The sequence below is a fragment of the Lycium ferocissimum genome, chromosome 3 (genome assembly GCF_029784015.1).
Source record: "Lycium ferocissimum isolate CSIRO_LF1 chromosome 3, AGI_CSIRO_Lferr_CH_V1, whole genome shotgun sequence".
Taxonomy (NCBI): Eukaryota; Viridiplantae; Streptophyta; class Magnoliopsida; order Solanales; family Solanaceae; genus Lycium; species Lycium ferocissimum.
The window spans coordinates 27212301-27229491 of NC_081344.1; the positions used below are offsets into that span (position 1 = coordinate 27212301).

General features: G+C 35.6%; 1 protein-coding gene across 1 annotated transcript; it reads right to left on the minus strand.

Annotated features, from left to right (window-relative positions):
- Positions 1–1482: 1482 nt before the first annotated feature.
- On the minus strand, positions 1483–15875 carry LOC132050132 (autophagy protein 5). Its single transcript, XM_059441196.1, has 8 exons — positions 15646–15875; positions 12589–12713; positions 11882–11948; positions 9707–9796; positions 8973–9060; positions 3899–4042; positions 2627–2755; positions 1483–2052 (listed from the first exon to the last, which is right to left on the minus strand). Exons 1-8 carry the CDS (start codon positions 15748–15750, stop codon positions 1706–1708), a joined length of 1095 nt encoding a protein of 364 aa, XP_059297179.1. The 5' UTR covers positions 15751–15875; the 3' UTR covers positions 1483–1705.
- Positions 15876–17191: the final 1316 nt, after the last annotated feature.

Genomic DNA, 17191 nt, shown 5'->3' on the forward strand with positions numbered 1-17191 from the left:
GTTACTTTTTAGTTTGTTTATTTTTTTACTTTAATTTCTTTTTATTTTTAATTTCTATTATTTTAATTTTTTTGATTTTTAATATTTTTTTTATTTCTATTATTTTTATTTCTTTTTTATTTTTTACTTTTGAATTATTTTTATTTTTTAAAATGTATTTTTCTTTTTATATTATTTATTTTTCATTTTCTTTCTTCTCATTGCCAACCTTTACTTCTTGTGGTTCCATGTAATTGCTCGTATTTTTTTACTTTTTATTTTATTCATTTAGCATAACCGTGTTATTATTCTAATATTTGAAACTACACCTCTTAATATTGGAAAGAATGAGTCATTAACAAACTTAACATATAACGAGTGGCCTTATTAAAGTAAAATTTCATTGTGAATAAGGTTAGACTTATATTTTTCCTTTTTTTTGAATTATTTACTTAAGTTACGTTGGAACTTATTTATGTAATGTTGAAATTTGACATAAGAGTATTATGTTGAACTTTTTCTTTTAGATTTTGAATTTAGGTTATATTTTCAATTTTAAGTTATTTGCTTTCACATTGCATTTTGTTTATTTTTCACTTGCATTTGATGAATTTTTTGTGTCAAACATTTGAATAATGTTATGACATTATATTTATTAATATTATTTTTTTATCAAACATCCAATCCATGACGTTCTCACAAAAAAAGTCATCTTTTAAGTTTTATAATTAATTAAAATTAAATATTAGTTTGAAAAATATATATCAATTATTTTTGTTACAATATTAGTTACAAATATATGATTATTAATTAATATATTTTCAAGAAACAATGTGTTATTAAATAAATAATTTAATATCATTTATAAAGGCAATATTTTTTAAATATTAATTTTAAATTTTTATAATTAAATTTTATTTTTAAATTAAACTGACTATGTAATTACACTTGTGCAACTAAACAGCACGCTTGTAATTACACTGTAATTACGTTATGACAAACAAACAGATCGTTGTAATTACACTACTGTGTAATTACTAGGGTAGAGCTGTGTAATTACTACCCTAGTAATTACACCAATTCCAATTACCAGGTGGCTTTCCAAACAGGCCTTAGGGAAGAAAGTGAAATCAATTTACCATTAAACATATCGCCCCAATTTACTCCACCGGTCATGAATATCTTGTAAAAATAGAATTATGCATAAATTTTGTAAAAGAAAATTGACAGAAAAGTAGGAACATTTGGAGAAGCACGTTTCCTTTGGGCTGAAATTTTACTTTTCAATAGTCATTAAAGTGTCCCGCAGAGACAATTCAGCGGTTACAAGACCATTACAACTCAAACCATAGTATCACTTGTTCACCGCAATTTTTTGCTACTATGTGGAAAAAAGTCCAGGCGTAGATCATTTATGAACTAAAAGATATGAGAAAAAAGATCTTAGTTCGATACATGCCAATGGTGTTCCTCCATCTTCTGAGATACTCTGCACAAAGTATATCTTAGAATCTGTTTTTCCATATTATGGCAATAGACTTTGCAACCATGAGGAGTTTGAGATGCAGATGTTTGGCTCTCTTGCCAATAGCATTGACAAGAGCTAGAGGAAAAAACTCTCGTTTCGAATATCCTATGCACTTCTTTACAGTTACTGACATATATACACTTATCAGAACTAAAGAATTCCCAAATCTCCTAAAATACTAATCCAGTAAACAATTTGCTATATGGTAATGGGTTCTTGAATTTTGACATATACACAGATATGAAGAAAGTATTCAGGGTTCATCAAATTGTTTACCACCCATGCAAAAGGAATCTCCATCTTTGGTTCAATTCCCTGAATGCGTATGAGCTTGATCTCAGCACCATCTGAAACAGAGCAAGAGACGATGTGCTCATTCAACATCTCCCCACTTTGTTCCATGCTGCTCTTGTTTGTTTCTTCAGGAGATAATCTCTGTCCAGCCTCAAATTCTTCTCTAGAAACGTCATCTTTTGGTGGAAGTTTTTCCCCGAAAAGCTCGGGCAGAAGTTTTGTTACTGCATTATACAAGGTGAAGCATTTGCCTGCAATCAAAGGCATCAAGAAGAGGGTATGAGGCATTAATAATCACAACAATTTCCAGAGCATAAACGCATAAAGAGACGCCCACCTTTGCTTTGGGTCTTCTTTGCCCCTATCAAATACAACCTACCTTCAACTCAACTACCTAATCTACACAAACTTTGTTAGCACCACTAGTTACACATTCACACAAGAGCCTCCTTGACTTTTTCTTCCCATATGACATTGGTGATCTTCATAGCAAGGGACTTTTTCTTCATAAGTTCTTTTTTCCAAGGTTGCTCACTATCCATCCTCATCCTAAACTTGTCTAAATTCCGCCTATAATTGTGGTAGAAGGGCCAAATGATGTAGGTTAATCACATTACCTTAGTCTACCTAAGCAAACTGCTAGCCTCCCACCAGTCAACATTTACCTCATAGGAAAAGGTAGACTAAAGTCAACCCTGACATGCCGAATATAATCACCAATCCTCTAAGTATGGCTTTGATGTTCATGAAGTTACCAGAGGTTAGTCACTGTGTGTGCACAAATACAAAATGAAACTAAAAATTATAGGGGGCACAATCTCTTACCATCTCCATGGATCTCAACAGGTCTGTTTATGTAAGAGATTTTGTCCCAACTTCCAACCACCGGTGCTTCTTCTAATTCATCAAAATCCTCATTGATAGTTCTAACATACAGTCGAACCGGAATTCTACCTGAATACAGCACAAAACAGAAGACAATTTATATAATAGTAGTTAGTGTAAGAATTTAGGGAGTAGACCGCTCTGTTGACACCCAAAAAGATCCAAGCAGCAAGAATGCATCATTAAGGTAGAACGATCTTTTCAGGGATGAACATACGGTGTTATATTCACTGCTAAACGGACAAGGGTGGGTTTCAATCTTTAAGATAGTTTCCCAAAGGGAGACTTGACAACCGATTTCAGTGACCAGTCCTTTTGGTCCCACCAATAAACTACTGAAGAAGAAGAAGAAGAAGAAGATTTATTTTTGTTTTTGCAATTTCCGGGTCAGCTTGCACCCACCTCGACTATTCCACGGGGGTAACAGGTAACTCTGCCATCAAGACTTAGGCAGATGGAAGAAATCACCTAGTGTCTTTTATCCCTATTGAGATTCGAACCTATGCTAATATCTTGCAAGTATATTCCTCGAAAAACAAATGCTTTCAGTTCTCACAAGATAGCTTAAAGTAAATCCCCTATGCTACAATAGCACATGTCAAGTTGCTTCAATGAGCTCAAGTCACAAGTGCCACACAAAGAAACGTCCACCACTTTAACCCGAAATCACAACGAATTATCTCTAGAGAACAGTCCACCAAATCTATAAGAAAAATCTGGAAAGGATGATCAAGTTACAATCCCAACAGTTAGGTTTAAACTATCAATTCCATGGTTTTAACTGGGATTAGAAAATCAAGATAATCGTGAATCAACACAGGTGACAAAGATTTGAAGAATAGCCTTACCATATCATATGAGGCGATTTAGACAGCTGAAATCTTATCATGAAGGGACAAGGAGACACTAAACAAGAATATAGCTTCACTCAATTACTTGCTACGGCGAGTTCCTCTAAGATAAGAAAGTAAGAATATCAACTTAATCTCTCCTAGTAGCTAGAGCCGTCAAATCCAAATTTCATAATTCACAAACTATAGAGCATTTTTTTCCATATTTATCTAATCAAACGAAAAGAGAAGTTTTTGACTTTAATTTATTCAAAAGGGTAGAGGGAGAGAATGGGACACAGGGAAGAGAGAGTGCTAATTGAACATCCACAGTTTTACCTTATTCTGTAAGCTCGACTGACTATATATAAGTGTAACTCACCTGGCTTAGCTGATGCTGTGCCATCAGCATTTTGAGTGCTTTCCGGTGATTTAGGAGAGGAAATGTTCAATTTTATTGAAAAATCGTCCACATCTATGCCAAGTTTAAGCTTAGACGAAATGCGAAGATAAGAGTCTAAATTACCTGTTACATCAAGAACACAAGTTCAGTGAGTGATATAGCCATGGATATGATAAGATCGCCTAGAAAGATGAAATAGTCCCTAGCACTGTATGTGCATGGCATTGGTAAAGATGACGGCAAGTAATACATGGAGAATTGAACCATCCTTTTGTCAAGGAAATTCATCAGAATGCAGTTAACTTTGTGTTGGCAAAGGATAACAGAAACTTCCAGGTAATCAATAGGTGTTTTATGCGCCAAGTAGCCAACCTAATTCAAAAAGGGTCAACCACCTATTCCTTCACTTTGCGGTAGCAACTGACCTTTGAAGCATGTTTCTTACTATTTTTGGATTGAAGAGGGCTATGCCATTCATTGTTAGAGAAGCCTATGTGAACTGGAATTCACAGAAAGTTGATCAAGCGATTAAAAAGATCTAGATTATGGTATCTGCTGGCATTTTGTGTATTGGACAGAGAAATCGCAGATATTTTGATGGTATCTCAACTTCAAGCAGTTCCCTGAAGGTTAGATGTTTGGTTCTCTTTAGCTGCGTTAACCTTTCTCCTGTAAATAGTACCGATCATTTTTTGGAGTTTGTTAGCTCCTTAGACTTATAATAGCCTCTCTTTTGTAATTGAGCAGATATACTCTCTCTTTTGTAACCTTTGCATGTGCTCGATGCCTTCTACTGATATTAACTTCATCCCAAAAAAAGAAAAAGGGGGAGCACAGGGAAGGATTCTTCACATTCCACATATAGAATAAATACTTTATAGAAACAGATAAAACAAGTCATACACACTAACGATCTAAATGAGTATATTCCAGAAAATTTGCACCCAGAAAAGAGCTAATAAAGAGACCCACAATTCCCTAGAAAGACATCATGATTCTTTCTGGAGAAAAATGATTTGCTAAGTTGCATCTCGAAATATTTTATCTCAAGGACCTCTGCATATTCTGGGGAACAATCATTGTAGAAGGTCAAGAACATGAAAAGTCTGAACTTGCATCTAATTTACCACTTGCATATGAGAAAATAAAACGTACTCCAAGGCTAAGGTGAAAAAAGATTTGGCAGAGCCACAAATGTGATCAATTAGGAAATCTAGATTTATGGAGAAGAGTTTGACCCCAACTCTAAAACAGCAAACCTGTCTGGATGGGTACAAGCTCGGAAAAGAATTTAATTTTTCTCATGGAAACTTCACTGTGCAATAAAAGCAGAAACCCCAATACACCAACATTTGCCCTGGAAAATATAGCAGTGCATTGATGTTCTTCTTTACTTTTATTTTTTGTCATATGTGAAAACTGAGAGACTCGACAGAAAAGCTCCACCATTCCCACAGATTGAACTACAGACTTCAATTATGGCGTCAATAAGGCATGTTGCTAGAGCTCTTCACTCTCATTACAGAACCCTAGCCCTTTCTCCATCTCCTACCCTTCCGCTCCATGGTATGTATGCTCTATCAATTCTGCTACTGCATTTTGTTCATATATATAGGCGCTGTTTATGTACTTTGGCTTAATTTTCTAGTACTAGTTTTAACTGAGCCATTTACGCGACATTGCTGCAATTTTGCGTAATTAGGGTGAGTATACATGTGATCATGGAGTTGATTTCTTAGATGATTATTTTATTCCCTCCGTCCCAATTTATGTGGCACCGTTTTACTTGGCACAAAGTTGAAAGACATACTTTTAAAATGTGTGGTCTAAAACAAACCTTAGACATTTGTGTGGCTATAATGCATTTCAAAAGGGGAATTTTGAAGTTAAATTGTTTCTAATTATAGTAAGTTGACATTCCTTAGAGATTTGTGTGGCTATAATTCATTTCATTAAGGGTAAAAGGGGAATTTTGAAGTTAAATTGTTTCTAATTATAGTAAGGTGACATTCTTTTTGGACAAACTAAAAAGGAAAGGGTGTCACACAAATTGGGATAGAGGGAGTATCTTTTTTATTCCAATTTTGTTAAACAAAGGAAGTGATTTGCTGAGATAATAACTGTTAGTTGAGTGACCATCTGCGAAATCAACCATGCGATCATGCATTTGGGACTTTGTAGAACTATACCCATTGGCTTAACTGGGTTAGTGTACAAAGACTTGCCCATTTACTTATGTAGGTAAATTATGATGAGCTACGACTCTGTAAATTAAGTATTAGTACTATTTAATTAGAGTTTGGTACATACAAGACTGTTGTTGAATTAATCCTAAACACTAGACCCTAGACTTAAGGTTGTTAGACATGGGGTATTCGAAATATGATTCTAGTGATCATCTTTTTTCCTATTTTTATGTGGAAGTTATCTCTCATTGTTCTTCATGCCAAAAGCAAAGAACATGGGCATGTAAAGATGATTGGTTAGTGGTTATAAATATGGGTGTAAGAATACACATGTGAAGCTAAGCTGGTTACGTGGATAAGTGTGAAATTCGATAGGTTATCGAAATTGAATCTGAAGGAGGGAGGAAAAAAAAAATCCTACGGACCTAATGATGCAAAAGATGCTTTAAACTATTTGGCATGGTCATACCACAAATCTTATGGATATGAGATATGACTAGCATGTCCAGTGACAATTCACAAATGAGACTTAACTGAGATATCCACTTTCGAGTTGGGCTCATCATATTTTCTGTACTTTCTTTCTGAGGAACTTTAGCTTGTAATTCTCAATTATGATTTGCATCATCTTGTACTATGCTGAACGCGAGAAACTAGAGATTATGATAGACCTTAAATAAAGTGTCAAGAATGGAGAACACTATAGCTAAATTATTAGAAGATGTTTAACATGTTCCTAGTTCGATCAGAGATCCAAGAAGCTCTAGTGTTCTACCATTAGTCTCAGCAGATTCTGGATTGTGGAGTGTTGCTGTTTCTGCTTCACTTGACATATCTAGTGACCAGAAATTTTGCAGCTTTTTTCATTTTCTTTTGTAAAAGCTGCATCATTGATGGCATGTTGAATTAAAAGGATACTAATGCTAACACAGTTGACATTTTGGACACATAATCTTATTCATCACTAGGTACCTGTCAAAATCATAGCCTCAAGTTTATTACTGAATGCATTTCCCTGAAGGGTAGATTCATGCTTAAACTACAAAGCTAGTAAAGGTGAGGATGCAGAGCCTAACTCCATCCAAGATGCAGTTTTGTCTAAGGTGACAAACATAAGTACAGCGAAGCTCTAGCCTGCATTGAACCTTTTCTACTTCCTTTTTTATCCTTTTACTAGATTGACTGAGGGAAACGGCATACTTTTGGCTATAAATAGAAAGTGTCTGGGAGCTGGCTGTTTCTGTAATACTAGATGACATCTACAACTTACGTTAATGATTGGGAGATTGATGAGTTGTGTGACAAGAAGGTGCCACCAAAACTTAGAGACAAGTTCTACTGAGTGGTGGTTAGACCATGTTGCATGGAGCGGAGTGTTGGCCGGTCAAGAAGTCTCACGTTTAGAAGATGAAAGTTGTGGAAATGCAGATGTTGCGATAGATGTGTGGGCATACTAGGAGATATAGGATTAGGAATGAAGATATCCAGTACAAGGTGAGAGTGGCCTCGGTGGAGGATAAGATGCGGGAAGCGAGGCTGAGATGGTTCGGACATGTGCAGAGGAGATGCATGGATGCCCCAATGTGGAGGTGTGAGTAGTTGGCTATGGATGGTTCAAGGCGAGGTAGAGGCAGGCCGGAAAAGTATTGGGGAGAGGTGATTAGACAGGACATGGCGCAAGTCCAGCTTACCGAGGATATGACTTTAAATAGGAGGTTATGAAGGATACGGATTAGGGTAGAAGGTTAGTAGGTAGTTGAGCGTAGTCCTGCTTATCTGTTCAAACTGGTTGTCGTAGTATTACTCTTGTAGTTTCTTGTCCTTCGATTTCTGCTACTATCTATTGTTTCTTGTACTTCGATTATTGTATTAATTTGTGGTAGTACTGCTCCTCTTTTCCATACTATTTTGCTATGCCTTTATAGTATTTTTCCATGACTGTTTATACTGCTTTGAATTGCTTGTCCTTGTGTCGAGGGTCTACCGGAAACAGCCTCTCTACCTCCCGGGGTAAGATCTACATACCGGTGTTGTCAAAGGCGCGCTTTAAGCCCTGAAGCGAGGCTCAAAACATGTTGAGCGCTTCGCCTCGCTTTATGTGCGCTTCAGTGTCGTCATCAAGGCTCCAAGACATACTTTTCCTTGCCATTGAGCCTCTCTTGAAGAGGTGACACAAGATGATTGATATTTCACTTTATCGTGATGTTTTTACAATTTCTTTATCCATATATTTGTTATTCATGCTTACTATTATAAGTATTGGACTAAACATACATATATTTGTAATTTTGCACCATTGCGCTTTTTTTCACTAAAGCCCACACTTTATTTGCGCTTTGCGCTTAAAGCCCCAGCTAACCTTAGAGCTTTTTTGCACTTTTCTCTTTTGATAACACTGCTACATACACTTTACCCTCCCCAGACCCCAATTTGTGGGATTTCACTGGGTATGTTGTTTTTATATGAAAACTGAAAGTCATAACATCACATGATTTTTACCACTTAAAACCGCTTGAGCTATAACCAATTTCTTTTCCTTTTTTTGTGTTCTGATAGGTGATTAATACCCAGTTATGACAGGTTTATATTTACTCAACAAAAAAGATCCTAATTCACAGTTCTTAAGACCAGATTTAGATTACCCTTATTTGGAAAGCATTTGTAGAGTAATCAAAGAGGTTTCATTATCATCTTGTTAAATATTCAAACACCTAATTCATCTCACAATATTCAAAAGCCTAACTACTTGGTTACAAGTTATACTAGTAAGTTGCACTTTACCTTGCTGGTAATAAATCCAAGAAAATAAGTCACTTGAGAAATCAAAGAAGCCACAGTATTATAAGCCCCGCAATTAAGATGCATACCATCCATAATGGAGTGCCAGAGTTCTAATTGATCGAATTGAGACATATTCATTACATTTTTGCAGTTCCCATTGATTATATATGCTGCCTGCAGATCAAGCAATGGAAGTGTCAGAATGTACACCATAAGTTCAACATCATCAAACCTCAGTTCTATAGCCAAACCCCATGATTCATAGCTCTTACAACCACCATTGTCCTTTGTTAGTGGGGCATTCAAAATTAAAATACAGTGGATAGAATTGAAATGAATTGATTGTCAACCCCAAGCATACACTCCTACATTCACATCTCTGACAACCACCATAGTCCCGCTGTTCTGGAGCATTGCATATTAACTACCAGAAGGCACATTTTAAGATAAACTTAATAACTATTCTATTAGAACAAAAAACTTGATACAAAATTTAGTACTTCAACATGATAGAAAAATATAATTATTTGTATGTGAAATAGCCTACCCAAATCTCACTTGCAACTAGATATGTCCAACACCCAAATGATCCAGCACCAGTAGGACACAAAAGAATAAGGTGTGATCAAACTTCGACTACAATGTGTGATCAAGCTACAATGTATCTTGTAATTACAAGAAAATAACTGAAACAACTTTACTTGCTCAGTACCAATTTGGTACTGAGATCTGTTAATAAAACTTACTTTACCTATCAAAAATAAAGAGGAAGAAGAAGAAGTTAAAAGTGCAGAAGCTAACAAAAGAAACTATACCTAACCTCTTTAAGTGAATTAATAAAGCACCATTTTACACTATCTTCGCCTTCACAGGGTGTTAAAATATTTCCAGGATATCCTCTAAAATGTACCTGCAGAGAGATTGCATGAAGGTGTTGCCATTAAACTGAGATGCATCCCTGATATCATAATAACCTGTTTCATTAAGTAAAACATGCTACATAACCATAAAAGTTAAGTCCAAAGTAAGCTACGTAGTTAGACCTTTATTCTCAATAACAATATTCTTTCTTAGAATGTTATTGATAACAATATTGATAATATATTGTCCACATTATCCTTTGATACAGTCACAGAAACGCTTAAGCATTTTCATTTCTAGTATTAAAGTAATCATGTAATAATCTTTCTTTCATAGATGAAATTATTTAGCAGCAGCACATCCAGTTTTCGTTATTAAATTGTTTTTTTTTTTTTGGTGGGGGGGAGGTGGTAATGAAGTAAAGTCTGCAATCTATTTTTACGATCTATCATAATAATGAAATGAAATATCATGGATTTCAAATTCGATTAGAATATTTGTAACCCCTAAGAATTAGTAATACTTTTTAAACTGAAATCCTATAATTAACTATCTAACAGAAAGCTAGATATAATTTTCATATGTAGATAATATCTTTCAGCTATAGTATGTAATATACTTCAAATTCATTGTGATTTTAGATTGTTTACCTGTCCAGAATGTTTCACAGGTGGTTAGTTTCCTCTTTTATGTCAGATTTTGTTTTAGAAAGGTCAAAACATATGAAAACCAGTAGATAATTTGTAATAGAATGTGTAGTTAAGTTACCAGTTTCAAAAAAATAGAATGTGTAGTAATGATCTTATTGATTTATGCTAGTATATTAGGAAATACTAGAATATAATAATTCTAATAATTAACTGCCCCAAAACTGATCAAGTATTACAGAGTCAACTCAATCGATCGGCCAACTGCACAATTGGGTTGGCTATACGAATTTTTTTATATCCATTCTGTTGAACCCCGGCTTATTTTATTCTAATGCTGGTAAACAAAATTAAGGCAAGTTAGGGATTTTCTAAAGATAGGATTTCAAGATCTCATACTTATCCTTACACTGACATATAACCAGGTTTATAACCAGATTAAAAGACACCTGACAAATACTGGACCTAATGTAAGTGTAATAACAACTAAGTTTTAACTCCAACTATTTGGTATCATCTATATGAATCCTTCGCTTTTATTGTGAATATTCTTAAGTAAATCTGCACTGGTTCCACGAGACTGATATTTTGAAACAAACCTCTGCACAATTTTTAACAAGGACAACTGACACTGGTTGTACAACACTTTCCAGAGCGTGTAAAATATACAAGTACACAACCTTACCTCCACAATATTAATGAATTAAACAAACTAAATAAATAACCAAATGTATCAACTAAAAGGGACAATTATGGAAAGTAATAGAAGATATTTAATTTAATGTAACTTAAAATGCACCATCTTTTTACTACCTCTTTTCTTTCCTCCTATTCTTCTCTGATCAAATCCTAAAGTGCCATAACACAAATAATTGTTGTATAGGGATAATAAGCGTATATGCTCTACCAATAAAATTTAAGGGGCCATTAATCTAATTGGATTCGGAATCTTTGAGAATATCATCTGCACAACAGATGATTCATGCCCAGAAACCTCACATTCAGTAATCATACAATATATTTCCATCCTAGCCATTCATTTCTCGAAGCTTAGCATTATTTAACGATTAGAGTTTTTTGCAAAAAGAACATGGGAGAGGATGAGGAAGGGCAAGAGAGAGAGAGAGAGAGAGAAGGTTTAGCTTTCTTCAACTGACGAAGCAAATAGCTTTAACCCCTGTTTTCTCAAAGCAGGAAGCGGAAGTAAAAGAAAGCAGCTTACTGATTTAGTTCATTAAGACATTAAATAAGCTTCATATGTTGGTATCAATAGCATCCTCAATTTAGTTGAGAAGTGGAGGCTTTGAGAAAGATGCTGTGATGAATTTCAAGCCTACACTTCCATTTCTTATTTGCTTGCTAATTCCTATAAAATCAGGTTACCACTTTTTATTACCCTTCCTCAGACAAATCCAACAAAGATGGTGTTACTTTCAGCTAATAGTTCCACGTAGCTTAATAGCTTAAAGCAAAATACATTGACATACCGTCAGATTCCAAGGCCGTTCAGGTTCTGCACAAAGAAGATCAAAGAGTACCCCAGTAGGTACATACCTGAAAGAAGAATGCAAATATCCATCAAAAGAAAATGTTAATTGCATTACATAACAAACTAAGGGCGGCCAACACTCTTAAATGAGGAAAACAAGAAAAGCTAAGAAAAGACTTCAACGTGATATCATCCTCTTCAGATTTTTCAAATTATTCAAGGAAGATTTTCCACAATGAATAAGTCAATTCATGATCATCAACTGTCATACCATTTGAGCTGTGGGTGCCAGATAAGTGTCCTAATTGACTTAGTTGGCCACTGTCAACAGATATTTTCATATCGACAGATAAAGAGAACGTGCTACAAGATTGCATCACATTGTTACAAAAAAAAAAAATAATAATAATAATAATAATTGGATTGTCTGATATGAGACCAAGAAAGCTGTAATGACAAGAACTAGATACACTGAAAAAGAACTGTAGCATATTTCTGGAGAATATGATACTTGAACAAGAAAAACATCAGCCATTGCATACGTTAAATCTAGAAAAAAAATACCACATACGTCGAGTGAACTCATTCATGTGATCAACGTAAAACAATTGTTATATAATTTAACAACCCAACAATTCAACCACTGAGAAATAAACTTATGTCTAAGATACAGTGATTGGCAATTTGGCATGAGAGTATGCATACCATTTGAGAGGCAAGCCATTGTACTCAAACCATATGGTATCTACACCTGGAGGAAGTGAATCACTGAAGAAAGGTTTTATTTTTTGTGCTAAAAGAGGCAGGTACCCAATTCGAGGAGCTAAAATCTGCAATATGAAACACCATCAAACATAAAACAAAAATTAGTTCTTTTAGATTTATATATATGGGGGTGTATATATCTATATATGCTCAAGCTTCTGCATACACCTAATATGCATTCATTAATGTGTCTGGTAATAACCAAGACACAGCAGTAAAGTAGCTGCATAGGACAGATGATTTCAGTCTCCTAGGATTAGCTTTGACATGGATGATAAGATTTGAATCATGATAGGAACCACAGGAAAACATTGGTTTCTCTTACGCAATGGTTGGTCTTTTTTGACCAGAAAGAAATTTTGAGTAAGGTCTACTGGAAGTAAGAGTGCAAATGCTATCCGAACCTAGCTGTACTCAGTTCCCCAAAGCAGCTATATTTTTGTTTGGGATTTTAGCAGACATTCCTACTTTAATGTAGCATGGCATTGGCATTTTAAGCAAATAACTCAAAACACTTAGTGCTGAATTCGTATGTTTTATATCTAACACATTCTGAATGCCTCTCTTTTCTTTTTTTTGATAAAGCAAATAAATTTCGTAAATGTTTGGGCTAAAACAAAAGCGCCCATATAAACGTAGTATACCAAAAAAGAAGAAAACTAAAGAAAATTTTAATTTTCTACGAAATATACCCAATCTTATGTACAACAAGGAACTTCATGGGTGCACCAAAAGGAAATAAGGGATATGCGGGCTACTCCTCACATTCCCAAAATTCATCTCTACTCCTTCAAAAGCTCTCATGTTTGTTGTTACCATTATCTCTCATGTTTTACTCTTCAAATAACCTACATGAGTGCTAGCGGAGCAACAATCCAAGCCCTGTGCCTCCTCCTCCTACCACAATTCCAGCTGGACTTTAACTCTTTGACAGATCTTGACATCAACCGTGATATGCCGAACCTTGAGGCAAAACGACAATGTAGAAGGAGATGATCAACTTCTCCACTTGCTTACTTGCACATGAAACAGCTACTGACACAAATGACCTTCCACTTCCTAAGATTCTTGGTTGTTAAGAACATCAATGTAGCTGCTAACCAAGTGAAAAAACACACCTTCCTCGGAACCTTCGGAATCCAAATCGAACTATAAGGAACGACAACCTCCTCCCTACTCAATAGCTTTTCAGACAAAGACTTAACAGACAAAACTTATTCCCCAAATCCCACCTTTTTTCTTTTGATAAGGATTCCACAAATCCCACCTCAATCATGACTATAAAATGTTGTACTTTGTTTGTGAAGAAAATCTAACAATCTTGGGAAATCAATCACCTCCCAATCATGAAAATTTCTCCTGAACCTCAAGTCTCAAAAAATCTCACCATCCTGTATTTTCCGGATTTGTTGGATTGTGAATTCCTCTTGGAATGATACTGTAAAAATGTTCGGGAAATCCTCTTTCAAAGTGTTGTCCCACACCACGTTGGCCCCCCAAAACTAACTCTCCTCCAGTCTCTTCCCTGAATGATACATTACCACTAAATCCTAATCATCCTTCCATAATGTTCCTCCCTAAACCGCACCCACGAGGCATATTCACATCTTTAGTTCTCCACCGCCTTCCATAGCCTCATATTTGTCTACTATTACCCCTTTCCAAAAAGCTTGTTCCTCTGCCACAAATCTCCATAACCATTCACCCAACAATGCCTCATTGAAGGCCCTTAAATCTTTAACTACAAGCCCTCCTCAACAATTAGGAGATGTCACAATCTCCCAGCAAACCAAATAAAACTTCCCCCATTTGACAAAACCTGTAAGAAATTTCTTTGGAACCTTTTTAACTTTTTTATAACACTAGATGGAGCATGACACAAGGACATAAAATATGTATGGATACTCGATAAAGTGTTCTTAATAAAGCACTGCCTTCTCACCTTTGGTATGCCTTTCTTATAAACATATTAGACATGTACATCATGAGTAGCAAATAAATTAAATCCGCTTTGCTTCTTAGAAACTAGGTTTCACTAATGCAAACCAAATCTCAGAACCTCACATTAGAAACCCATCAACAATATTCCACATTGCCACAATCCACTAACTAATTCCGTGTCATACTTTCTTCATTCAAACTATCAACATTGATTTTCCGTGCGACTCCAACCCCTAATATATAGTTTGGAGGTGGGAACAAGCAGTTTATCACTAAACCATCATTAATTTCCCTTTTCTAATGGTTCAACAGCCCAACTAACCCTTGATCCGACGCAAGATGGAGGCACCGGACCACAAAACAAATCTTTGCCGGTCAATTCAGAGTTAAACATTCTCACCCATTCCCAATGAATTGTCAGGTCCACAGTCAGGGGCGTATTTACCATGGAAAATGTGATTTACGTGAAACCACGGTCTTTCCGCCAAACTAGATATTTTTTGTACATATTTCTAGAATTGATGTAATATTATTTGCTTGCACCCATGCTCCAAAAAGGTTGAATGGTGCAATTGGTTGAATGTTAGAGTTATTTACTTAAATAGAGATCAACTCCCAACTAATCCTTCTTCTTCTTCTTTTTTTTTTTTTAAGGTGGTGCATCCATGTTCTAGTAATCGTAGATCCGCCTCTATCTACACTTATCCAGAACCCCGACCCCCAGGTTTGGGGTATACCACCATCCTCACTTATCAATTTTGCTTTAAACTTGAGCAAAGAATCTTAACATTCGCATATTCAGAAACTCATACTCCCGCTATCCCAATTTATGTGGCACAGTTTATAAAAAAGAATTGCAGTCAAAGAAAGACTTGTTTGAAACTTGAAATTCGAAAAGCGCCACATAAATTGGGACTGGGACGGAGGGAGTAGTATAAATTCCGATTATAGAATCAAAGAATTGATTCAAAACCTAAGAAAAAAATTAAAAAACCGTGCACATTCGTGAAACCAAAGTAATAATAATAAGAAGAAGGAATTGAGAAAAGAGTTTACGAGAGCAGGTTGGGGAGGAGGGAGAGTAGTGACTTCGGATTGATGAAGATGAATTTGTAGAGGAATTGCTCCTTCCCATATGTATTTCTTTGCTTCACTTTCCATTTTTATTATCCTTCACCCTTTCTTCTTTGACTTGCAGCAAATGATCACCCGTACCGTCAAGTCATGGTGAAGCTCACATTTAATATGACTGGAATTCGTGCCACTAATAATTTCTAATGTATACCAAGAAATTACATTTTTTTGCACGGATTGCCCTTCGTTTGGGGTGGTCTTTAAATTTTGCCACTCAAATTTGTGGTCTTTAAATTTTGCTTCATATTTGTAGTCTTTAAATTTTGCCTTTCTTTGGAAAGATGAGCGAATACATGAAATTAAGGTTCGAACCCCCGCTCAAGCATAAAATAAAAAAATAATTTCGCAAGCGCAGACTAGGGGAGTATGTCTTGGGATCCAAAGATACAATCTTTAAGAAAAAGTTAAAGTTATCTTGGGATCCGCATAACTAAAAAGTCTGCCCCTCAAGGCAAAAGTCTGCCCCCCTCGTTGTACTTTTAGTTAAACATAACTAAAAGTCTGCGAGGGGGCATATAAAATTTAAACTTTGCCTTATAAGGCAAACTTTTTTTTTGGTTGAAAGTCTATTTTATTCCATCCAAAAAACTTGACACAAAGTTGAAAGCGACCTTCAACCGTACATGGTAAAATTCCTACTCACTAACTTGTATAAGTCAAACTAGGAGCAACTATTACATTAAAAAAACAACGACCGTTTTTAATCAACTACACTTAGCTAGGGATAGCAATTCATAGCAGCGAGCTCTCTGCCATTTGAAATTGTTCACCTTGGATGTGAATATGTTGTGCAATCTCTCTGCGAGTCTATCGAGGAAGAAAGCGAGTATTTTGAAATGCGAGTAGGTTCCTTTCTCTCCCAAACCAATGCCACTAGCATACCAAAAATGCGGCAAGTAATGGAGCGTGCTTTGATTTGTGTCTAGCAATGTGTGAGATCCATGTGATTTCATCTTGCATTTTTTTATTCTTCTAGTGTACCCCGACCATACCAACAATCTGTACCACAATCCTTTTGTGATGGAGCATTCAAAATAAAGATGGGAAAATATTTCTTGGGTCCGCCGAGAAGATGGGAAAATATTTCAAGTCTATCAACGTTGCTAATCTACCTTGTATTGCCCCAAAGTGTGAATTTGTATACGGGATGGACATTTGGTTGTAGCATAATACTTTTCCATGTAACTTTGGTATATATGCTTGAAAAAATACATATATATGCTTCAAGGCAAAGTTTGCCCATAAGGCATAAGTATGCCCCCATCGCATAAGTTTGGTAAATCCTTAACAAGTTTATGCCGATGGGGGCATACTTTTAATGGGCAAACTTTTATGCCGGATCCGGCATAAACTTATGAAGAATTATCAAAGTTATCACGGAGCAAGCATACTTATGTCAAGTACGCCCATAAGGCATAAGTATGCGGTCCGCATAACTTTGCCAATTCCTTCACAACCGTATGCCGAT

What these genes read in the sequence shown, in the direction of transcription:
- LOC132050132 (XM_059441196.1), bottom strand. Translation starts at nt 15,750, where the DNA reads ATGGAAAGTGAAGCAAAGAAATACATATGGGAAGGAGCAATTCCTCTA. An exon ending in CACAGCATCAGCTAAGCCAG is followed by an intron (nt 2,756 to 3,898) that starts GTGAGTTACACT and finishes TGCTGTATTCAG; the next exon opens with GTAGAATTCCGGTTCGACTG. An exon ending in TGTTGAGATCCATGGAGATG is followed by an intron (nt 2,053 to 2,626) that starts GTAAGAGATTGT and finishes CTTTGATTGCAG; the next exon opens with GCAAATGCTTCACCTTGTAT.